The sequence below is a fragment of the Equus caballus genome, chromosome 10 (genome assembly GCF_041296265.1).
Source record: "Equus caballus isolate H_3958 breed thoroughbred chromosome 10, TB-T2T, whole genome shotgun sequence".
In the NCBI taxonomy this organism is placed as follows: domain Eukaryota; kingdom Metazoa; phylum Chordata; class Mammalia; order Perissodactyla; family Equidae; genus Equus; species Equus caballus.
The window spans coordinates 28,051,572-28,076,376 of NC_091693.1; the positions used below are offsets into that span (position 1 = coordinate 28,051,572).

At 42.0% G+C, this 24,805-nt stretch overlaps 1 protein-coding gene across 2 annotated transcripts; it reads left to right on the forward strand.

Moving 5' to 3' along the window:
- Positions 1–722: 722 nt before the first annotated feature.
- On the forward strand, positions 723–24,065 carry LOC111767450 (zinc finger protein 814). Of its 2 annotated transcripts, none has more exons than XM_023650613.2 (3): positions 723–994; positions 1,929–2,055; positions 19,376–24,065. In XM_023650613.2, exons 1-3 carry the CDS (start codon positions 962–964, stop codon positions 21,697–21,699), a joined length of 2,484 nt encoding a protein of 827 aa, XP_023506381.1. In that variant the 5' UTR covers positions 723–961; the 3' UTR covers positions 21,700–24,065. The 2 variants fall into 2 exon arrangements, with proteins under 2 accessions (XP_023506381.1, XP_023506383.1); XM_023650615.2 differs by lacking the exon at positions 723–994 and adding an exon at positions 1,508–1,834.
- The last annotated feature ends 740 nt before the right edge of the window (positions 24,066–24,805 follow it).

The window sequence follows — 24,805 nt, forward strand, 5'->3', positions numbered from 1 at the left end:
GTTCTCTCAGGTGGGAGAACAAATTAGGAGTAGCCTGAGCCTTAGGGGGTCCGCATTCCCTTCCCTCTGAGTAGTTGGGGCATGGACCTCCCCCAGTTCTGACCTAGAGGATACCTAACGAATTCTATTGTCACCTTGCCAGAAGGACTACCTTTTCAGGGACATGTTAGGTTCACATGATACTTGTGATGAGTTTTTCCAGCTCCCAAGTCACCAACCCGAGAACTGCCTGCCACACTTTGATTTGGGTTGTACGATAAGAAAGGCCTTACTCTTTCAGTCCTCTTTTTCTTGGGGGTTCTGTTCAGTATATGGGGTGGTTTATCAACAGATTTGGGCTCTGAAAGCATGACGACTTTTGTGGAGTCCCCAAGTTTGTGTGCCTCTGAGGGAACAGTATTCGGGCAGAAAATGGCACATCAGATTTGGGCCAACTTGCACTGCTGCCAATGGCCTCTTGGGAAACATTTGTCATCCTAATTCACGGCCTGAATGCCTGGCTGATCAGTTGCAGAAAGCAGTCCCCAGAAGTCCGCATACGGCCCCTTTAAGAAGAGGGGAGCCCTGGAAAGAGAAGGGGCCTTGCCCAATGCTGCTCACAGGGGAGTCGCTTGGGGAACCCTCTCTGCCTTGGATTGTTGGAACTACATTTCCCTGAATGCTCTACGACGACAGACGGCTCCCAGAGCCAATGAAGGCTCAGGACAAAAGGCGTTTCCGTTTGGGCAGAAGGGTGGAGAGGGGACTTCCGGGGTTCTCTTCAGGGGCTGTACCTGCGGCAGCTGGTTGTTCTTCCAGCCTCGGAGTCCCGGGCCGGGACTGGGGAAACGCGCGTAGAGGCGCGGGAGGAGGCGCTGTCCGCGCGGTGCTGGCGGCTCTGAGGCTCGGCGACGCCGCCCGGGGCCTCGCGCCCGGCGCCTCGTCTCCCGTCGCTCCTGGCCCCGCTCCGCCCCCGAGGCCGATGGCGGCGGCCGCGCGGAGGGAGCCGGCTCAGGTGAGCGCTCGGCTCCGGGCCGCCCCGCCCGCAGCGCAGCCCGAGCTCCAGCCCTCGGGCGGGCGCTGCTCCCGGGCCTGCAGCCCAAACCCCGGGGCCGGGCCGGGGAGGCGCTCGTGGGGCCTGTGGCTGCGGGCGGGGGCCGGGCGGAGGGTGAGGGGGCCGGGCGGAGGGTGCGGCGGGGCCCCGGGTCGGCGTTGTGTCCGCAGGGAACAGTGTGAGGAGGGGTCCCCCCTGGACCGGCAGGGGAGGGGCTGCTCCTTCAGTCCGAGGGTCCCGGAGCCGGGAGGGCTGTGACCAGAGAGGGACGCGGTGCGTGTTGGGGTTTAAAAAGTTCTCCAGGCGCTGCTCGGAGAGAACGGACGGGAAGGGGTGAGGAGGCCGGGGAGGCGCAGGGAGCGGAGTCCTGGTCCGAGGGCGCAGAGCTGGTGCTCCTGAGGGCCTGATGTTGAGAAGGATCAAAGGTATAGAGGAGGCCTTCAGAGCAGCACTTGGGGATTTCCTTAAATGCAGAGCTGGGAGTGCAACTGTGGGCACTGAAGACGTGAGAGGTACAATCTACGGAATGACATGCACGTTGACAGGAAGCGTGAGCCGATGGCCCTCGGGCCCTGGTATTGGAGACTGAAGGGTGAAGCACGAGCCCACGTTTGGCTGCGTCTTGGAGTCCAAGTCTAGAGTCTCCAGGGGAATTGACTGACAGGGTGGATGAGACCCTACATGCCAGGACCAGAGCTTGGATGAGGTCTCTGTGCCCCCCTGCCTGATGTTTCTGAGGGCTGAACACAGTGAATAAAGGGACCCTGAAGATAGTGACACCTGGCCTGGAATTCCTCTGAGGTGGGGCGCTCTGGGGGAGGATGAGTGTGTGGTGAGATGGATTGTGGGATCTCAGAGAGAGTGTTGATGGTTTTATCTGTCCCCGTCATTACAGGACAGTGTGACCTTTCACGATGTTGCTGTGTACTTCTCCTGGGGGGAATGGAGGCTCCTGGATGAGGCTCAGAGACGCCTGTACCTGGATGTGATGCTGGAGAACTTTGCGCTCGTATCCTCTCTGGGTAAGACTCTCACGGCCTCGCCAGTGAGCTGGACTAGGCTGTATTCCCTCCCCACAGCCCTTCTCAGTCGTTTTTCTCATGGACCGTGGACACCACTTGCTCCCCCAGCTTTCTGGGTGGTGCCGTGTTGCTAGGGCTGGGTGTGTGTACCGCCGTGTTCTCTCCCCTGCAGCCCCAGTACCTGCTGTACGGAGCCCTCTTAGGAAAGGCATCCAGGCTGGGGGTATTGCCTTGAGCTTCACGGATTCCACCGAGCGGCCCTCTCTGGGTCATTGTGTCCAGATCCATATCACTTCTGTATCCCAGGCTTTGTCCTTCTTTTCCGTTTCATTTCCTCATGGCTGCTTGTGCCAGGCATGTAGGCATTGTCACAGTCACTACTTACCTGAAACATGGGATGCTTTTCAGTGTCCTCTTGCATGGTTTGTAGTGTTTAGATCTGGTCTGTAGTGGTTAGATTTTTTTTTTTCAGTCTTGTCGAGATATAAAATTATGTACATTCATCCCTTGGTGTTCACAGGGTGTTGGTTCCAGAACCTCCCCCGTGGATACTAAAATCCAGGAACTCTCAAGTGCATTATATAAAATGGCATACTCTTTGCATATAACCTACGTACATCTTTCTGTATACTTTAAATCATCTCTAGATTAGTCATAATACCTAATACAATGTAAATGCAATGTAAGTAGTTGACTACACTTGTCTTCATTCACATGTATTCACTATCGTTCTCAGTGCCTGGCAAATTTAAGGTTTGCTTTTTGAAACTTTTCTGGAATTTTCTTTTTTCAAATATTTTTCATCCATGGTTCATTGAATCCACGGATGTGGAACCCATGGATATGGACGTCAACTGTACAGTAAAATGTATAACGTGATGATTTGATATATATATATGCATTGTGAAATAATTGCCACAATGAAGTTAACTAAACATCAATCACCTCGTAAAGTTACCTTGTTATTATTTTGTTGTTGTTATGAATGCTTTACATCTATTCTCGGTACATTTCAGGTGTACAGTAGAGTATGAACTACAGTCACCATGCTGTATGTTACATTCTCAAAACTTACTCATAACTGCACGTTTGTACCTTTTGACGAACGTCACCCTGTTTCCCCCATGCCCCAGCTCCTGGCATTCTACTGTTTCTATGATTTTCATTTATTTATTTTTTACATGCCAACCGCAGTGAACCAGAGTTCCCTTACATCTGCACCCTCCCCCAGACTTGTTATCTCTGCTCTTTCTGATGGTAGTCATTTTATCAGGTGTGAGGTGATATCTCTCTGTGCTTTTGATTTGTATTTTCCTGATGGTTAGTGAAGAGGAGCATTTTTTCGTATACCTGTTGGCCGTTTGTAGATCTTCTTTCATAGAACGTCTGTTCATGTCCTTTGCCCATTTTTAACTGGATCGTTCTGTTGCTGAGTTGTGTGAGTACTTTATATATTTTAGATATTGATCCTTTATGAGATGCAACATTTGTGAATATTTTCTCCCTTTTCATTTTGTTGATTGCTTCTTTTGCTATGCAGAAGGTTTTTCATTTGATGTAGCCCGACTTATTTATTTTTGCATTTGTTGCCAGTGCTTTTGGTATCACATCCAAAAAAATCGTTGCCAAAATCAATATCAAGGAGCTTTTTCTGTTTTTTTCCAGAGTTTTATTTTTAAGTCTTTAATCCAGTTCTAGTTAATTTTTTTGAGTCGTGTAAGATAGAGTCCCAGTTTCATTTTTTTCCTGTGCATATCCTGTTTTCCCAGCACCGTTTATTGAAGAGACAGTCCTTTCCCCATTGTGTATTCTTGGCACCCTTGTTAAGAATGCTTGGGGGCCGACCCCGTGGCAGAGAGGTTAGGTTCTTGTGCTCCACTGCTGCGGCCCAGGGTTTCACCGGTTCGGATCCCTCTCATCAGGCACCCTCTCGGCACCACTCATCAGGCCACATTGAGGCGGCGTCCCACATGCCACAACTAGAAGGACCCACAACTAAAATATACAACTCTGTACCTGGGGGGATTTGGGGAGAAAAAGCAAAAAGAAGAAAAAAAAGAAAGAAGAAGATTGGCAACAGTTTTTAGCTCAGGTGCCAATCTTTAAAAAAAGAATGCTTAACATCTGCTCTCAGTAAAGTAAAAATGCCTTATTAAGACGGATAAATGCGGGTTGATTTCTGAGTTACATTTCATAGGTCTGTGTGTCTGTTTTTTCAGTGCCATACTGTTTTGATTACTGTTGTTGTTTTATAATACGGTTTGAAATCATGAAGTGTGATGCCTCTAACTTTGATCTTCTTCATGAAGATTACTTTGGCTATTTGAGGTCATTTGTTGTTTAACTTTTAGGATTCTTTTTATATTTTAGGTAAAAAATACCATTAGAATTTTGGTAGAGATTGCATTGAATCTATAGGTTGTTTGGGTAATAGAGGTATTTTATCAATGGTAGTTCTTCCAATCCAGAATGTGCAATGTCTTTCCATTTATTTATGTCTTCAGTTTCTTTCATTGGTATCTTATAGTTTTCAGTGTAGACATCTTTTCTCTGCTTGGTTAAATTCATTCCTAGGTACTTTATTGTTTTTAATGCTGTTGTAAATGGGATTTGTTAATTTCCTTTTTTTTTGCTGAGGAAGATTCACCCTGAGCTAACATCTGTGCCAATCTTCCTGCATTTTGTATGTGGGTCACCACCATAGCATGGCCGCCAATGAGTGGTGTAGGTCCATGCCCAGAAACCAAACCTGGGCCGCTGAAGCAGTGTGCCAAACTTAACCACTAGGCCATGAGGCCAGTCCCTGATTTCTTAATTTCTTAGTGAAGTATTTTATTGTTCGTGTGTAGACACTACTGATTTTTGTGTATTGACTTTATGTTCTGCAAATTTTCTAGTTCATTTATTCGTTCTGACAGTTTTTTTTATTGAGGTCTTCATAGTTTATAACATTGTGAAATTTCAGTTGTACATTATTATTTGTCAGTCACCATATATATGTGCCCCTTTGTCCCTTATACTAAACCCAAACCCCCTTCCCCTCTGATAAACACTAATCTGTTCTCTGTCCATGTATTTGTTTATCTTGCACATGTGAGTGAAGTCATATGATGTTTGTCTTTCTCTGTCTGGCTTATTTCTCTTAACATAATACCCTCAAGTTCCATCCATGTTGTTGCAAATGGGACAATTTTGTCCTTTTTTGTGGCTGAATAGTATTGCATTACTGTATGTATATACCTGTATATATATACACCACATCTTTTTTTAATCCATTGATTAGTCAGTGGGCACTTTGGTTGCCTCAACGTCTTGGCTATTGTGAATAATGCTGCAATGAACATAGGGGTGCATAAGTCTCTTTGAATTGTTTACTTCAAGTTCTTTGGATAAATACCCAGTAGTAGGATAGCTGGATCCTATGGTAATCCTATTTTTAATATTTTGAGAAATCTTTGTGCTATTTTCCATAGTGGCTGCACCAGTTTGCATTCCTATCAGCAGTGTTTGAGGGTTCCCTTTTCTCCACATCCTCTCCAGCATTTGTTGTTTTTTGTCTTGGTGATTATAGCCATTCTAACAATTGTAAGGTGATATCTCATTGTAGTTTTGATTTGCATATCCCTGATGATTATGATGTTGAACATTTTTTCATGTGTCAGTTGGCTATCTGTATATCTTCTTTGGAAAATTGTCTTTTCCTAGCCTCTGCCCATTTTTGGATCGGGTTGTTTGTTTTTTCTTGTTGAGTTGTATGAGTTCTTTATATATTTTGGAGATTAACCCCTTGTCAGATATATGATTTATAAATATTTTTTCCCAGTTGGGGTTGTCTTTTGTTTTGTTCCTGGTTTCCTTTCCCTTGCAGAAGCTCTTTAGTCTGAAGAAGTCCCATTTGTTTATTTTCCTTTTGTTTCCCTTGCCTGAGTGGACATGGTATTCGAAAAGATCCTTCTAAGACTGATGTCAGAGAGTGTACTGCCTATATTTTCTTCAAGGAGTTTTATGGTTTCATGTCTTACTTTCAAGTCTTTAATCCATTTTGAGTTAATTTTTGTGTATGGCGTAAGATAATCGTCTACTTTCGTTTTTTTTTTTTCAAACAACAGAAATTTATTTTCTCATAGTTCTGCAAGCTAGAAGTCCAAGATCAAGGTGTCAGCAAGTTTGGTTTCTTCTCAGGCCTCTCTCCTTGGCTTGTAGATGGCCATCTTCTCCCTGTGTCCTCACATGGTCCTCCCTCTGTGTGTCTGCGTCCTAATCTCCTCTTCTTGTTGGGACACCAGTTATGTAGGATTAGGGCCCACCCGAATGACCTCATTTTATCTTTTTTTTTTTTTGTTTTTTGAGTTAATGATAGGTTACAATCTTGTGAAATTTCAGTTGTACATTAATGTTTGTCAGTCATGTTGTAGGTGCACCACTTCACCCTTTGTGCCCACTCCCCACCCCACCTTTCCCCTGGTATCCATTAAACTGTTCTTAGTCCATAATTTTAAATTCCTCACATGAGTGCAGTCATACACAGATTATCCTTCTCTCGCTGGCTTATTTCACTTAACATAATTCCCTCAAGGTCCATCCATGTTATTGCAAATGGAATGATTTTGTTCTGTTTTGCAGCTGAGTAGTATTCCATTGTATATATGTACCACATCTTCTTTATCCATTCGTCTGTTGCTGGGCACTTAGGTGGCTTCCATGTCTTGGCTATTGTAAATAATGCTGCAATGAACATTGGAGTGCATAGGACTTTTGGGATTGCTGACTTCAAGCTCTTTGGATAAATACCCAGTAGTGGGATGGCTGGATCATATGGTAGTTCTATTTTTAATTTTTTGAGGAATCTCCATACTGTTTTCTATAGTGGCTGCACCAGTTTGCATTCCCACCAGCAGTGTATGAGGGTTCCTTTTTCTCCGCAACCTCTCCAACATTTGTTGCTATTAGTTTTAGATATTTTTGTCATTCTAACGGGTGTAAGGTGATATCTTAGTGTAGTTTTGATTTGCATTTCCCCTGATGATCAGCGATGATGAGCATCTTTTCATGTACCTATTGGCCATCAGTATGTCTTCTTTGGAGAAATGTCTGTTCATGTCTCCAGCCCATTTTTTGATTGGGTTGTTTGATGTTTTGTTGTTGAGTTGCAAGAGTTCTTTATATATTATGGATATTAAGCCTTTGTCAGATATATGACTTGCAAATATTTTTTCCCAGTTAGTGGGTTGTTTTTTTGTTTCAACCCTGTTTTCATTTGCCTTGAAGAAGCTCTTTAGTCTGATGAAGTCCCATTTGTTTATTCTTTGTATTGTTTCCCTTCTCTGAGAAGGCATGGTGTCCAAAAAGATCCTTTTAATACTGATGTCAAAGAGTGGACTGCCTACGTTTTCTTCCAGAAGGCTTATGGTTTCAGGTCTCAGCTTTAGGTCTTTGATCCATTTTGAGTTTATTTTGGTGAATGGTGAAAAAGAGTGGTCAATTTTCATTCTTTTACATGTGGCCTTCCAGTTTTCCCAGCACCATTTGTTGAAAAGACTTTCTTTTCTCCATTGTATGCCCTCAGCTCCTTTGTCAAAGATAAGCTGTCCATAGATGTGTGGTTTTATTTCTGGGCTTTCAATTCTGTTCCATTGATCTGTGCACCTGTTTTTGTACCAGTACCATGCTGTTTTGATTACTGTAGCTTTGTAGTATGTTTTGAAGTCAGGGATTGTGATGCCTCCCGTTTTGTTCTTTTTTCTCAGGATTGCTTTAGAAATTCGGGGTCTTTTGTTGCCCCATATGAATTTTAGGATTCTTTGTTCTAATTCTGTAAAGAATGTCATTGGGATTCTGATGGGATGGCGCTGAATCTGTAGATTGCTTTAGGTAGAATGGACATTTTAACTATGTTTATTCTTCCAATCCATGTACATGGAATGTCTTTCCATTTCCTTATGTTGTCATCCAGTTCTCTCAGAAAGGCCTTGTAATTTTCATTATATAGTTCCTTCACTTCCTTAGTTAAATTTACCCCAAGGTATTTTATTCTTTTTGTTGTGATTGTGAATGGTATTGTGTTCTTGAGTTCTTTTTCTGTTGGTTCATTACTGGAGTATTGAAATGCTACTGATTTATGCAAGTTGATTTTATACCCTGCAACTTTGCTGTAATTGTTGATTACTTCTAAGAGTTTTCCAATGGATTCTTGGGGTTTTCTATATATAAGATCATGTCGTCTGCAAACAGCGAGAGTTTCACTTCTTCCCTCCCTATTTGGATTCCTTTTATTCCTTTTTCTTCCCTGATTGCTCTGGCCAGGACCTCCAGTACTATGTTAAATAAGAGTGGTGATAGAGGGCATCCTTGTCTCGTTCCTGTTCTCAGGGAGATGGCGTTCAGTTTTTGCCCATTGAGTATGATGTTGGCTATGGGTTTGTCATATATGGCCTTTATTATGTTGAGGTAGTTTCCTTCTATCCCCATTTTGTTAAGAGTTTTTATCATAAATGGCTGTTGGATCTTGTCAAATGCTTTCTCTGCATCTATTGAGATGATCATGTGGTTTTTATTCCTCAGTTTGTTGATGTGGTGTATCACGTTGATTGATTTGTGGATGTTGAACCATCCCTGTGTCCCTGGTATGAATCCCACCTGATCATGATGTATGATCCTTTTGATGAATTGTTGAATTCTGGTTGCCAAAATTTTGTTTAGAATTTTTGCGTCTATGTTCATCAGTGATATTGGCCTGTAGTTCTCTTTTTTCATGGTGTCCTTGTCAGGTTTTGGTATCAGCGTGATGTTGGCCTCATAGAATGTGTTAAGAAGTGTTCCATCTTCCCTAATTTTTTGGAATAGCTTGAAAAGGATAGGTATTAAATCCTCTCTGAAAGTTTGGTAGAATTCCCCAGGAACGCCATCTGGTCCTGGGGTTTTATTCTTTGGGATGTTTTTGATTGCTGTTTCAATCTCTTTCCTTGTGATTGGTCTGTTCAAATTGTCTGCCTCTTCTTGAGTGAGCTTTGGGAGATTGTAGGAGTCCAAAAATTTATCCATTTCCTCTAGGTTATCCATTCTGTTGGCATATAGTTTTTCGTACCATGCTGTTTTGATTACTCTAGCTTTGTAGTATATTTTGAAGTCAGGGATTGTGATGACTCCAGCCTTGTTCTTTCTTCTCAGTATTGCTTTGGCTATTCAAGGTCTTTTGTTGCCTCATATGAATTTTAGGACTCTTTGTTCTATTTCTGTGAAGAATGTCATTGAGATTCTGATTGGGATTGCATTGAATCTGTAGATTGCTTTAGGTAATATTGACATTTTAACTATGTTTATTCTTCAGATCCAGGTGCATGGAATATCTTCCCGTTTCTTTATGTTGTCCTTGATATCTTTCAGTAATGTCTTATAGTTTTCATTGTATAGGTTTTTCACCTCCTTAGTTAAATTTATTCCTAGATATTTTATTCCATTTGTTCCACTTGTAAACAAGATTGTATTCTCGAGTTGTTTTTGTGTTACTTCATTATTAGAGTATAGAAATGCAACTGATTTTTGTAAGTTGATTTTGTACTCTACAACTTTGCTGTAGTTGTTGATTATTCCTAAGAGTTTTCCAAAGAATTCTTTAGGGTTTTCTATGTATAAAATCATGTTGTCTGCAAACAGTGAGAGTTTCACTTCTTCCTTGCCAATTTGGATTCCTTTTATTTCTATTTCTTGCCTAATTGTTCTGGCCAAAACCCCAGTACTGTGTTGAGTAAGAGTAGCAAGAAGGGCACCCTTTTCTTGTTCCAGTTCTCTGAGGGATGGCTTTCAGTTTTTCCTGTTGAGTATGATGTTGGCTATAGGTTTATCCTATATGGCCTCTATTATATTGAGGTACTTTCCTTCTATACCCATTTTATTGAGAGTTTTTATCATAAATGGATGTTGGATCTTGTCAAATGCTTTCTCAGTGTCTATTAAGATGATCATGTGGTTTTCCTCATACACTGCTGGTGGGAATGCAAACTGTTGCAGCCACTATGGAAAATAGTATGGAGATTCCTCAAAAAATTAAAAATAGAACTACCATATGACCCAGCCATCCCACTACTGGGTATCTATCCAAAGAGCTTGAAGTCAGCAGTTCCAAAAGTCCCATGCACCCCAATATTCATTGCAGCATTATTTACAATAGCCAAGACGTGGAAGCAACCTACGTGCCCATGAACACATGATAAAGAAGATGTGGTATGTATATATACAATGGAATACTACTCAGCTGTAAAAAAGAACAAAATCGTCCCATTTGCAACAACATTGATGGACCTTGAGGGAATTTTGTTAAGTGAAATAAGTCAGATAGAGAAGGACAATCTCTGTATGACTACACTCATATGAGGAATTTAAAAATGTAGACAAACAAAACAGATCAGTGGCTACCAGGGGAAAGGAGGGGTGGGGGGTGGGCACAAAGGGTGAAGGGGTGCACTTACAACACGACTGACAAACAATAATGTACAGCTGAAATTTCACAAGATTGTAACCTATCATTTACTGAATAAAAATTTTAAAAAAAAGATGATCATGTGGTTTTTATTCCTCATTTTGTTAATGTGGTGTATCACATTGATTTGTGGATGTTGAACCGTCCCTGTGTCCCTGGTATAAATACCACATGATCATGGTGTATGATCCCTTTGACGTATTGCTGTATTCGGTTTGCCAATATTTTGAGGAGGATTTTTGCATCTATTTTCATCAGCGATGTTGGCCTGTAATTTTCCTGTTTTTGTGTCATCCTTGTCTGGCTTTGGGATCGGGGTGATGTTGGCTTTGTAAAATGTATTAGGAAGTGTTCTGTTTTCTTCAGTTTTTTGCAATAGTTTGAGAAGGATAGGTACTAAATATTCCTTGAATGTTTGGTAGAATTCTCCAGAGAAGCCATCTGGTCCTGTACTTTTATTTTTTGGGTAGGTTTTGATTACTGTTTCAATCTGTTTACTTGTGATTGGTCTATTTAGATTCTCTCTTCTTGGTTCAGTTTTGGAAGGTTGTGTGAATCTAAGAATTTATCGCTTTCTTTTAGGTTGTCCAATTTATTGGCATATGGTTTTTCATAGCATTCTCTTATAATCCTTTGTATTTCTGTGGTATCCTTGTAATTTCTCCTCTTTCATTGCTAATTTTCTTTATTTGAGCCTTCTCTTTTTCTTAGTGATGTGGCTAAGGGTTTGTTGATTTTGTTTATCTTCTTAAAGAACCAGCTCCTTGTTTTGTTGATCCTTTGTACTGTTTTTGGTTTCAATTTCATTTATTTCTGCTCTATTTATTTCCCTCCCTCTGCTGACTTTGGGCTTTGTTTGTTGTTCTTTTTCTACTTCTATTAGGTGTAGTTTAAGATTACTTATTTGAGATTTTTCTTGTTTCTTAAGATGGGTCTGTATGGCTGTCAATTTTCTTCTTAGGACCGTTTTTGGTGCATCCCATGTAAGTTAGGGTGGCATATTTTCATTTGTCTCAAGATAATTTTTTATTTCTCCTGTAATCTCTTTAATGATCCACTGGTTGTTCAGTAGAATGTTGCTTAGTCTCCACATGTTTGTCACTTTCCCAGCTTTTTTCTTGTTGTTGATTTCTAGTTTCATAGCATTATGGTCAGAGAAGATCCTTGATATGGTTTCAGTCTTATATTTGTTGAGGCTTGCCTTGGTTCCCAACATATGGTATATCTTTGAGAATGTTCCATGTGCACTTGAGAAGAATGTGTATTCTGCTGATTTTGGGTGGAGTATTCTCTATATGCCTGCTAAGTCCATCTAGTCTAGAGTTTTGTTTAGTTCTACTGTTTTCTTATTGACTTTCTGTCTGGATAAATCCATTGATGAAAGTAGGGTGTTACGGTTACCTACTATTATTGTGTTCCTGTCAATATATCCTGTTAGGTCAATTAATAGTTACTTTATGTACTTTGGTGCTGCTGTATTCTGTATGCCTGTTTATCTCCTTGCTCAAGGCTTTGTAAACCTCTTTCCTTCTTTTTTCAGTTATGAAGGCCTTCTTGATCATATCTTGTATAGATGGGGTCTTTGTGATGTATTCCCTCAGCCTTTGTTTATCTGGTAAAGTTTTTACTTCTCCACTGTATCTGAAGGATTTTTTCACTGGTTGGAGTACTCTTGGCTGAAAGTTTTTGTCTTTCAGAATTTTGAATATATCATTCCACTCTCTCCTTGCCTCTAAGGTTTATGCTGAGAAATTCGCTGACAGGCTGACAGCAGTTCCTTTGTACGTTATTTGCTTCTGCCTTGCTGCTCTTAATGTTATTTCTTTGTTGTTGACTTTTCCCAGTTTTACTAGTATATGCCTTGGAGAAGGTCTTTTTACGTTGATGTAAATAGGAGTTCTGTTAGCTTCTTTTACTTGTAATTCCAGCTCCTTCCCCAAGTTTGGGAAGTTCAAAGCTATTCATTCTTTGAATAAGCTCTTCTTCTTTCTCCTTTTCTTCTCCCTCTGTAATACCTATAATCCTTATGTTGCATTTCAAATTGAGTTCAATATTTCTTGGAGAATTTCTTTATTTCTTTAGTGTTTGTTCTGTCTCCTCCATCTGAAGCATGTCTATGTTCCTATCCTGTAGATTGCTAATTCTGTCCTCCATAATATCAGCTGTTATTTAAGGATTCTAGATTTTTCTTTATCTCATTCATTGTGATTTTTATGTCTCAAATTTCTGATTGGTTTTTCTTTTTAGTTTCAATCTCTTTTGTGAAGAATTTTCTCTGATCATTAATTTTGTTCCTGATTTCATTAAACTGTGTTTCTGAGTTCTTTTGTAACTGCAGTTTTTTTATGATAGCTATTTGAATTCTCTGTCATTTAGATTGTAGATTTCTGTACCTTCCAGATTTATTTCTGGGTGTTTGTGTTTTTTCTTCTGGTCTGGAGTATTCATATTTTCCTGCATAGTATTTGATGGGGTGGGTTTGTGCCTTCACATAGTGATAGTCTCTGGTCACAGGCTCCACCTGTCACCACTGGGGAGTGGGGCAGGAGCTGTGTATTCTGAGCTCCCTGTGATCCCTGTGCAAGCCGGCACCACTCCCTGGTGACTGTGGTAGCACTGTTGGCTTTCCCACCAGATGGGAAAGTGATCACCCAGGGGTTCAGGGCTGCTGTCACCTGTTCCTGCAGTTGTGCCAGGGCATGCTCCCACCCTCGCGGTCACAGCGGTGCTGTGGGTGCTCCAGCCAGGAGAGCAATCATAAACATATACAGGGCCACCAGGGCCCTGGAGAGTGCTCACAGATCTCCACCAGCTCCCCACTGGTAGTCTATCCACTTATCAGATGTATAACTGTGTGGGTCTCTCAGGCATCCTGATGTGCTGTCTAGGTATCCTCTGCTGATCAATGAATGTCCATTTAGTTGTAGTTCATAGGAGGAGAGACAAAGGGAACACCACATTGCTGACATCACCCATTCTGACAGTTTCTTAGTGGAGGTTTTATGGTGTTCTTTATATAGGATCACGTCATCTGCAAACACAGTGTTACTTCTTTGTTTTTATTTTTGTTTGGATACCTTTTATTAGTTTTCCTTGCCTTATTGCACTAGCTAGGACTTCTAGTACTATTTTAAATAGCACTGGTGAAGGTGAGTATCCTTGTCTTGTTCCTAATCTTAGGGGAAGAGCTTTTACCTTTTCATTGTTGATTATGCTGGTAGCTGTGGGCTTATCATATGTGGCCTTTCTGATATTGAAGTACATTCCTTCTATGCCTAATCTTTTGAGAGATTTTTATCGTGAAAGGATTCTGAATTTTGTCAAATGCTTTTCTGCATCTATTGAGATGACTATATGATGTTTTGTCTCATTTTGTTCATGTGGTATACCACATTTATTGATTGCCTTATGATGAACATCCTTGCACCCCAAGGATAAATCCCACTCGGTCACAGTTTCTGATTCTTTTCATGTGCTGTTAAATTGAGTTTCCTAGTATTTTGTTTTTTGGTTTTTTTTTTACATATTTGTTCATCAGGGACATTGATCTATAATTTTCTTTTCTTCTAGTGTCCTTGTCTGGCTTTGGTATCAGGTTGATGCTGGCCTCCTAAAATGACTTTAGAAATGTTCCTTCATCTTCAAAGTTTTGGAAGAGTTTGAGAAAAATTGACGTTAAGCCTTCTTAAGATGTTGATAGAATTCATCAGTGAGTCTATCTGTTTGTGGCCTTTTCTTTGTTGGGAGACTTTTTTTTTTTAGGAAGATTAGTCCTGAGCTAACTGCTGCCCATCTCCCCCTTTTTGCTGAGGAAGACTTACCCTGAACTAACATCTGTGCCCATCTTCCTCTGTCTTATATGTGGGACGCCTACCACAGCATGACTTGCCAAGCGGTGCCATGTCCGCACCCGGGATCCGAACTGGTGAACCCTGGGCTGCCAAAGCAGAATGTGCACACTTAACCGCTGCGCCACCAGGCTGGCCCCTCTTGGGAGACTTTTGATTACTGATTTAATTTCCTTGTTTGTTATCCACCTATTCAGGTTTTCTATTTCTTCATGATTCAGTGTGGGTAGGTTGTATGTTACTAGGAATTTAGCTCTTCTAGGTTATCTAATATGTTGGTGTGTAATAGTTCATAGTTGTCTTATGATCATTTGTGTTTCCGTGCTGTCAGTTATAATTCCTCCTGCTTTATTTCTAAGTTGATTTATTTGAGTCTTCTCTCTGTTATAAGTTAGTCTGGCTACAGGTTCGTCAGTTTTATTTATCTTTTAAAAAAACTAGCTCTTAGTATTATGGATCTTTTTATTGTTTTTATAGTATCTTTTTTATTTATTGCTCCTCTGATCTTTGTTTTGTTCTTCGTTCAGCTAACTTTGGCCTTAGTTTGTTCTTTTTCTAGTTCCTTGAAGTGTGAACTTAGGTTTTTTATGTTTATTTGTGATCTTTCTTTTTTCTTAATGTCGGTATTTATCACTGTAAATTTTTCTCTTAGAACTGCTTTTGCCCATTCTATATGTTTTGTTTTCATTTTCATTTGTCTCAAGATATTTTTTGGTTTTCCTTTTGATTTTTTCATTGACCAATTGATTGGTCAGGGGTGTGATGTGCAATGTCCACATATTTGTGAATTTTTCAGCTTTCATTCTCTTACTGATTTCTAGTTTTATCCATTGTGTTAGGAAATGGTACTTGATATGATTTCAGTGTTCTGACGTTTGTTAAGACTTCTTTGACGTAACACGTGATCTGTCCTAGAGAATATTCTTTGTAGACTTGAGAAGAAATGTAGTCTGCTATAGTAGGATGGAATGTTCCTTGTATGTCTCTTAGATCCATTTGGACTAAAGTGTCATTCCATTCAAATATATCCTTGTTAATTTTCCATCTGGATATCCACACATTGTTGAAAGGGGGACACTGAAGTTCCCTCTTAATGTTCCATTACTGTCTTTTCTGCCTTCAGATCTGTTTGTATTTGCTTAATACTTAATTTAGATGCTCTGATGTGTAGTCCATATATACATACAGTTGTTACATTTTCCAGATTAATTGACTCCTTTGTAATTTTATACTGACCTTCTTTGTCTCTCATGATAGCTTTTGACATAAAGTCTGTTTTATCTCATTTATCTCTTTCATTCCTTTCTCTTTCTCTTTTGTGTATCTACTATAGGTTTTTGCTTTGTGGTTACCGTGAGGCTTATATAAAACATTTTATATTTACAGCATTCTGTTTTAAGCTTGTAACAAGTTAACTTTGATCACATACAGAAACTCTACTCTACTCTTGGGGCTGGCCTCGTGCCAGAGTGGTTAAAGTTCCACGCATTCTGCTTTGGTGGCCCGGTTTTGCAGGTTCAGATCCTGTATGGACCTACTGCACTCTGTCAGCCATGTTGTGGAGGCATCCCATATGCAAAAATGGAGGAAGATTGGTACAGATGTTAGCTCAGGGCTACTCTTCTTCAAGCTAAAAAGAAGGAAGATTGGCAGTGGATGTTAGCTCAGGGCAAATTTTTCTCACCAAAAACAAAACAAAAAATAAAAAACTCCACTCTTTTACTCCCACCGTATACATTTTATGTTTTTCATGTCACCATTTACAACTTTTCTATTGTGTAACCATTAACAAATTATTGTAGGTATACTTATTTTTCATACTTTTTATGTTCTAACCTTTGTACTAGTGTTGAGTGTTTAATACACTATTACAATTTTAGAGTATTCTGAACCTGACTATATACTTACCTTTACCAGTGTGTTTTATATTTTTGTGTTACTAATTAGTGTACTTTCAGTTCAGCTGGAAGAACTCCTTTTAGCATTTCTTGCAGGGTATGTCAAGTGGTGATGAACCAACTCCTAGCTTCTATTGGTCTGGGAAAGTCTTTTTCTCTCCTGCATTTCTGAAGGGCAGCTTTGCTGGTAAAGTATTGGTTTGCAGTTTTTGTCTTTCAGCATTTAGAACGTTATCATACTCTCTCCTGATATACAGTGTTTCAGCAAAGAAAACCACTCATATCCTCATGAGGGTTCCCTTGTATAAGATGAGTTTCTTTTCTCCTGCAGTTTTCAGCATTCTCTTTGTCATGACTTCTTGATTTTATTATATGCCTCAGTGAAGTCCTGTTTGGATTGAATTTGTTTGGGGACTTATGAGCATTCTGTACCTGGATGTGCACTTCTCTACCCAGATTTGAGAAGTTTTCATCCATTATTTCTTTCAGTAAGCTTTCTGCCTCTTCCCCCTCTCTTCTCCTTCTCAGGCTCCCATAATGCAAATGTTGTTTTGTTTCATGATGTCCTATAATTCATGTAGGCTTTCTTCACTCTTTAGTTCCTTGGTGTTTTTCCTTCTCTGAGTGGGTAATTTCAAAAGACCTACCTTCACTTTCAGATTAATTCTTTTGATTGGTCAAGTTGGATATTGATGCTCTCTGTTGCATTTTCTCATTCATTATAGTCTTCAGCACCATCATTTCTGTTTGGTTCTTTTTTATATCTTCTATCTTTCTGTTGAAAATCGTGTTTTGTTTCCATGCTGAATTGTCTATCTCTGTTTTCTTATAGCTCATGGAGCTTCTTTAAAACAATTATTTTGAATTCTTTGTTTGATGGCTCATAGATGTACAATTCTTTGGTGTGACTGATAGCTTATTGTATTCCTTTGGAGGTGTCATGGTTTCTGGATTTTTGTACCCTTATGTTGGTGTCTATACAATATGTGGAGTAGTTACTTCTTCCACACTTTACTGAAAAGTTTTGGTGGGGAAGCTCTTCACCTGTGTGTGGGTGTGAGTGTGCCATCATGGTGGGGTGTGGTGGTTCTTCCTACAAGAAGGCCCAGCAGCTTAGTGTCTGTACAGCTTTGTCACCTGAGGTCAGCATCAGTGAAGATTGCAAGTGTCCTCAACAGCTCGGGCTGTGGGTGTCCACAGCAGTGGAGAATGCTTCTGGGGACCTCCTGATCTCTTTCTCTCTTGGGAAATATTTTGACTGAGAGGTTCCCTCCTCATGCCAAATCCAGCTTCATGGTGGTGGTGGCATTGGTGTCTGTTGTGCAGGCACCTGTGGTCCAGGTGGTGGATCTGGGTCTTAGGGTGCATATACATGCAGAGCAATAGCAGTTCTAGGGTCCTAGATGCTGAATAGCCTGCAGTGGCATTGACTTCACTGTGTAAGATGCAGCCACACACTGAGCAGTGATGGCCCCTGTGACCAGAACATGGGTAAACAGAGACAGTGTCTCTAGGGTCTGAGTAGCTGGCTAGCCCACAGCAACCATGGCTCTGGTGCCTGAGGTACAGGCGCTTGGGTGACACCCATGCAGTCAGGTTATGGATTATGGGCAACCCTGAACAGTTGTGGCTCCAGTGTCTGGGATGCGTGCAGCATTGAGACGGGTGGCAGTCCTGGTCTTGGAATGGAACAATACTTCCTTCTTTTTTAGGGGGGCAACTCAGCATATTACCCTCTGGCAGGTGTGTTGGGGCAATAGCTATTGGTTACTTTAGTATGAAAGCTGCCAGTATCCTCTGCAGAGCAGGCAGCTGGGGTCCATGCTTGTAAACACTTGGCCTCCTCTGTTGTGTACACTATGGGTTCAGCAACTGTAATGGGGGCTGTGGAGATTCTCTGCAGCAGAGGCTGCTGGGGTCCTCTGCAGAGCAGGCCATTAAGGACCATGATGGCATCTACCTTTTGGCTGATGCACACAGTCCCTGCCCTTGTTCTTATTTCCTGATCATTTCTAGGTGTCTTCACTAAGTGTATGTCCGCAGTGATCCTTTTATGTGGTTATTCTCCTTTTTATGTTCCACTGTGTTTCTGTGGTATCTTCAATGGGCTGTTGAGCCCTCCAAGGGCCAATTTTGATCATAGATAGCTGTCTAAGTGTTTCTTGTTGGTGGCAAAGGCTGATTTCCTCCTCCAGCCCACTGAGATCACTCACCTGGATCTCTTTTCTGTGGTCTGTTGTGGGCTGAGTTGCTCTGAGACAGTGCAGGCCATTCACATCTCCTGTCCTTCCCTTAGGACTTGTATCCTCTGTGTCCCATATAGTTGCCCAGCTAAGGCTTAGGAGGAGGATTTCTTTGTGGGTTGCAGGATGGACATGACTCTGGCCACGGCAGGCTGGGCTCAGGGGGCCTGGGTCTGCTGAGTGGCACCTGGGGACAATGTGCTTCAGGCCCGTGTTCACATCATAGCACGTGCCTCCCTTGTTCATCCAAGTTTGGTTTCATTCCCTGTGGCCACACTCCATTTCTACCTTGCCTTCTCCATATTGACACTTTGGCAAGTTGTCAATTTTACTACATGTCATTTCCTGTGTGACTTCCAGCCCAGGGATACTCTCCACCTCTCTGGATTCCTCATATGACTCATTTTTCTTACCACTCCTGCAGTTCTCTCCACCAGTGGCCCTCATGTGTTGGACTGTGAAGTGTGAACATATCCTTAAGTTGACCTTGAGCAGCAGCTAATCTGATGTGATTAGATTTTCATGGGCTTGGCTGCACCGGCTATTGAGCCTCACATCAGCAGCAGAAAAGGTCCTGCAGGAAGCTGTGGGCAGAGAACAAGGTGTAGACGCTACTTCTCTTCCTTGTGTCACACCCTGTATTTGTATTCTTCCCCTGGTGAGGTCTCTACCAATCTGTGACCTTAGGGGCCCAGTAATGCACAGCAGCCAACTGCCCCTCCAGCTGGATTCCAACTCACTTGTCTGAAAAAGCATCTCAGAGATTCACTGTGAGATGAGACACATGCTCATTTGTGCTGGGGTTGCCCCTCCCTGTGGTCAACATGTACTTCACCAGGGTTTCTTTGCCTTCAGGTTGTTGCTGTGGAGCAGAGGATCTGGAGGCTCCCTTTGAACAAAGTGTTTCTGTAGAAGTTCCACCTGCCAGGACTCCCACAGCAGCTCCATCTTCCCAGAAGACTCACCCCTGCGAGATGTGTGGTCTGGTCTTGAGAGACATTTTCTACTTGGCTGAGAAGCAGGGAACACAACACAACCTGAAACTGTTGAGGTGTGGGGCTTGTGCAAAACAATTTTATTTTAGTGCAAAGTTTCAACAGCACCAGCAGCGGCACATGGGAGAGAAACCCTTCAGGAGCAGTGTAGACATGGCCTCGTTTGTGAAGAGCTGCAAACTCCACGTGTCAGGGAAGCCCTTTCCCTGGGGGGAGGTTGGGAAGGACTTCCTGGCCAGCTTGGGACATCAGCAGCAACAGACCACTCATACTGGGGAAAAGCCAAAGAAAATCACCCAATGCAGGGCCACTTTACCAGGCAGAAACAGTCATTACACCTGGAGAGAATGCAAGAAAGCCTTCAGCCCCAAATGCACACTTGTTCAGGACCAGGGTGTCTACACTGGAAGACAGTGTTTTGTCTGCCATGAATGTGGGAAAGCATTCAGGTACAAATCCTCGTTTGTTGTGCACCAGAGAGTCCACCCTGGAGGAACGTTTCATGTGTGTGGAGAATGTGGCAGATCTTTTATGCAAAGTTCAGCCCTCAGTCAACATCAAAGAACTCATACTGAGACAACGCCGTGCAAGTGCAGCAAATGTGGGAAATCCTTAAGTGACCAGTCTGTCCTCCTTCATTTGCAGAGAGGGCACAGTGGAGAAAACAGCTATGTGTGCAGTGATTGTGCAAAATCTGTTAGCCATAGCTCTGTGTTCATTCAACACAGGAGAGTTGACGTTGGAGAGAGGCCTTATAAATGTAGCGACTGTGTGAAATCTTTTACCTCCAGCTCTGCCCTCAGTTATCATCAGAGATCTCACACAGGCGAAAGGCCTTATGAGTGCAGTGATTGTGGAAAATCTTTTATCTCCAGGTCTGTTCTCCGTTATCATCAAAGAGTTCATACTGGAGAAAGGCCTCACGAGTGTAATGAATGTGGGAAATATTTTAAAAATAGGTGGACACTCATTCAACACCAGAGAATTCACACAGGAGAAAAGCCTTATGTGTGCAGTGAATGTGGAAAATCTTTTACCTTTAGCTCCACCCTCCAGTATCATCAGAGAGTTCACACAGGAGAAAGGCCTTATGTGTGCAGTGAATGTGGGAAATCTTTTACCATTAGCTCTGCCCTCCGTTCGCATCAGAGAGTTCACACTGGAGAAAGGCCTTATGTGTGCAGTGAATGTGGGAAGTCTTTTGCCTTTAGTTCGGGCCTCCATTATCATTGTAGAGTTCATACTGGAGAAAGAAATTTTGAGTGCAGTGAATGTGGGAAATCCTTTCAGGATAGATCACAATTCAATAAACACCAGAGAGCGCACACTGGAGGAAGGCCTTATGAGTGCAATGAATGTGGGAAATCTTTTACCATTAGCTCTGCTCTTCGTTGTCATCAGAGAGTTCACACAGGAGAAAGGCCTTATGAGTGCAGTGAATGTGGGAAATCTTTTGCCTTTAGCTCAGGCCTCCGTTATCATCGCAGAGTTCACACTGGAGAAAGACCTTTTGAGTGCAGTGAATGTGGGAAATCCTTTCAGGATAGATCACAATTTAGTAACCACCAGAGAACTCACACGGGAGAAAGGCCTTATGAGTGCAATGAATGTGGGAAGTCCTTTAGCCAAAGATCTTCCTTCTCAATGCACCAGAAAATTCATAATAGAGAAAGGTCTTATGAGTGCAGTGAATGTGGGAAATCTTTTACCTCTTCCTCTGGGCTTGGTTATCATCAGAGAGTTCACTCAGGAGAAAGGCCTTATAAGTGCAGTGAATGTGGGAAATCTTTTATCTTTAGCTCCAAACTCCGTTACCACCAGAGAGTTCATACAGGAGAAAGGCCTTATGTATGCAGTGAATGTGGGAAATCTTTTATGAGTAGTGCCAACCTTTCTTATCATCTAAGAGTTCACACAGGAGAAAGGCCTTATGAATGCAGTGAGTGTGAGAAATCTTTTACTTCTAGTTCAGCTCTCCGTTATCATCAGAGAGTTCACAGAGGAGAAAGGCCTTATGAGTGCAGTGAATGTGGGAAATCTTTTACCTGTAGCTCCAACCTCCGTTATCATCAGAGAGTTCACACTGGAGAAAGACCTTATGAGTGCACTGAATGTGGGAAGTATTTCATGCAAAAATTTACCCTCTCTCAACATCGGAGAGTTCACCATAGACAAATGCCTTAGATGGGCAGGGAATGTGCAGTTTCTTTTTCAGCGGAATGACACCAGTGGAAACTCGGTGAGGAGCCATCTGTTCAAATTTATTCTCATACATCTAAACAGGCACAGTGGGGAGACTTCCCATAAATTTCGGTTATGTGGGAAGCTTATGTAAATATGTTGCCCTTTCTAACTTATCCAAGGCTCTTTCTAGATTTATGTCACTCCTAGTTTCTGTGGCCACAGCATTTCACCTGTACCTCCCGGCAGGTCCACACAGTGTGCGTCAGTCACCACCCCAGTGTGCTCAGGGAAGCTGACCTCTGTTCTCCCATGTATTAGAGCAAGTTAGGAGTCACCTGAGCCCTCAGGGGTCAGCTTTCCCTCTGCCTTGACTACCTTGCTCATGGACCTGGGTCACTGTTGGCCCAAAGAATACCATGAGTTGGGCCGGCAACTTGCAGAGAATGACTGACTTTTTCAGGACGTGTAGTTGCATGTGATACTTGGGATGAATTGTTTCAGCTTCCAAGTCACAAACTCCAGCTGCCTGCTGCACATTGCTTTGTCTTGTACAATATTGAAGCCTTTTAGTTTACATCCTCTTCAATCTTAGGTGTTCTGTTTACTCTGTGGGGTATTTCATAAACAAATTCAGACTCTACAAGCATGAAGGGGTGAACAAGTTTTAAGGGGTCTCAAACTTTGAGGAGAGACCGTATGATGGCAGAAAATAACGTGCCACTTTTGAGTAAATTTCCGTTGCTCCCACAGCCTCCTAGGAAAGACTGCAGGGCTTTCTGGTCCTCATTTGAGGCCTGAATGCTGTGATTCAGGAGTCTCAGTGATGACCCTGATGAGAGGATTGGTGTGAGAACCTCAAGTGCATCTGAGGGCAACGTGATTTTTTTTGCTTCCTCATAGGAGGTCTCACAGGGGACGTCAGCACTGTGGAGGGGATATCTTCCCCAGATCTACGAAGGGCCATTTGGCCTGGTGTCCACAGTTCATTGGGTGAGGGTCATTGGTTGTAAGACCATTGGGTCCAGGGGAACCGTAATTGGTAGAGAAACACTGGCTTAGCAAGGAGTGGAGGAAACTGCAGCCAGCTAGATGGAATATGCCTCTTCTGAAAGTGCATCCAGAAGTGGTTCTGTGACAGTGACTGTGCAGCATCAGTTTGTACACAAATCTCAGGATCTCTAGGCAAGTTTATCTTGTGTAGCTGAAGTCACTGCCTGAGAATTTAATAAAAATAATTGAAAAGCTTTGTGGATTTCTGTAGCCTCTCAGTGATGTTCACTTGAAGGCCATTACTGCATAGGCAAGAAAAAGAGAAAAAGGGGATCTGAGGCTGAGTGATGTGGCTCTTGTGACCCAGGCAGTGTTCCTGTTGACTTGGGTGGCAGTATCCTTAATTGTTGCCCACATTTGCTGCCACTGAAGGAAGACTGACCCCCAGAGGGTACAAGGAAAGAGTGGGTGGAGTCACTATTGTGTTGCTAGTGCAGTTGAGTTAATTTTGACTCCTAGAAACCCTGTGTATAGCAGATCAGAATCCGGCCCAGTGTTTTTACCCATCCTCTCACTTTTCTGCAGTATATCAAACAGGACTTCTCTGCTATTCATCGGGTTTTTGTGGCCAATTTTTTTGGAAGTGGGTGACCAGGTCCTTCTTTCTAGTCTATCTGGAAGCTCCGCTGAACCCTGTACCACCTTGGGTGACCCTGCTGGTATGTGAAATACTGGTGGCATAGCTTTCTGCATCACAGCAACATACAGCCACCAAAGTATGACAACCGACAGACTGGTGGGGTTCCCTGACGTGGTACGAACCCAGCCCAGCAATGAGAGCTCTGACTCTTAACTGCTAGACCACCACGATGTAGGGTTGTAAACTTACTTTCCAAAAAGTGTGGGACATAGGGATTTCTCTTGAGCCAATTTTTAAGATTATTGTGTAACTTACATGGACTGCTTATATTTAAAGTGTACAGTTTGCTAAGTTTTGACATAGGTGTGAACCTCTGAAACCATCATCATAGTCCTGAGGATGACTTTTTTTGTCTCGGTATATTTACCTCACATCCTATCATAATCTCTCCTCGACCTTCCCACCTCTCCAGCTACCCATTCACTTACTTTCCTTACAGTAGATACCTTTGCATTTCCTTGAATTTATGATTAGAATCATAAACTGTTTATTCTATTGTTTTTTCTGATTTCGTTTGTTTCATAATTAGAGATTCACCAATGATACTATATGAGTAGCTCATCTTTTCTTTTGCTGAGTAATATTCTTATATTTTCATATACCCCTGTTTATCCATTCAGCGGGCTTTTTGGTTATTTCTAGATTTTGACTAATGAAAATAAAGGTGTTACAGACATTTGTGTAAGTTTTTTATGGTTTGTTGTTTTTTTTTTTTTACCTTTTGTCAGTAACGTAGAGGACAGTGTCTGAGTCGGTGGTTAGATGGATGTTTAACTCTTGAAGAAACTGTCAGACCATGATCTAACATGATTTCTTCCTTTTGCTCTCCCTCCCACAGTGTGTGAAAGTTCCATTTCCTCCAAGTCCCTGCCGATTGATACTTGATGTGGTCCTTTAATTTCAGCCATTGTGTGGTGCTATCTCAGTGTCTTAATTGCATTGCCCAAAGGATTCATGATTTTGAGCATTTTTCGTGTCTTTATTTGCCAATTGTTTATTTTTTGTACAATTTATGTTCATCCGATTTGCCTATTTTCTTTCATAGGAGTTATGGCTATTTCCCTTTTGATTTTCAAGTAAGACACTGAAACAACAAACACAAATGAAGGAGTTTTACTCTGTTAAATGTCATGAGTGACATTTTTCTGTATGGAGTCAGCATTTCTAAATACTGGAAGAAGGTCTCCTCATTGTTTTTCCTCAGACTTTGTGTCACACATAATGTCATGGCCAGAAACACCCTACATGGTTAAGTTTCATCTGCATTATGACCTTAATGTCCATCACTTGAATCCCGGCATTCAGTAATACAGTAAATCTAGCCCTGGTTCGTAGTGTTTGCCAATTTCCCAAGTGTAAGTGCTCCTACCGTGGAAGCAGGATGTGCTCAGAGAAGGAGTGGAAGATTCCACTCGG

Excerpts from the sequence above, each read along its gene's own strand:
- LOC111767450 (XM_023650613.2), top strand. The coding sequence starts at position 962 with ATGGCGGCGGCCGCGCGGAGGGAGCCGGCTCAG. Across the intron at positions 995-1,928 it reads CGCGGAGGGAGCCGGCTCAG|GACAGTGTGACCTTTCACGA; the intron begins GTGAGCGCTCGG and ends CCGTCATTACAG. Across the intron at positions 2,056-19,375 it reads TGCGCTCGTATCCTCTCTGG|GTTGTTGCTGTGGAGCAGAG; the intron begins GTAAGACTCTCA and ends CTTTGCCTTCAG.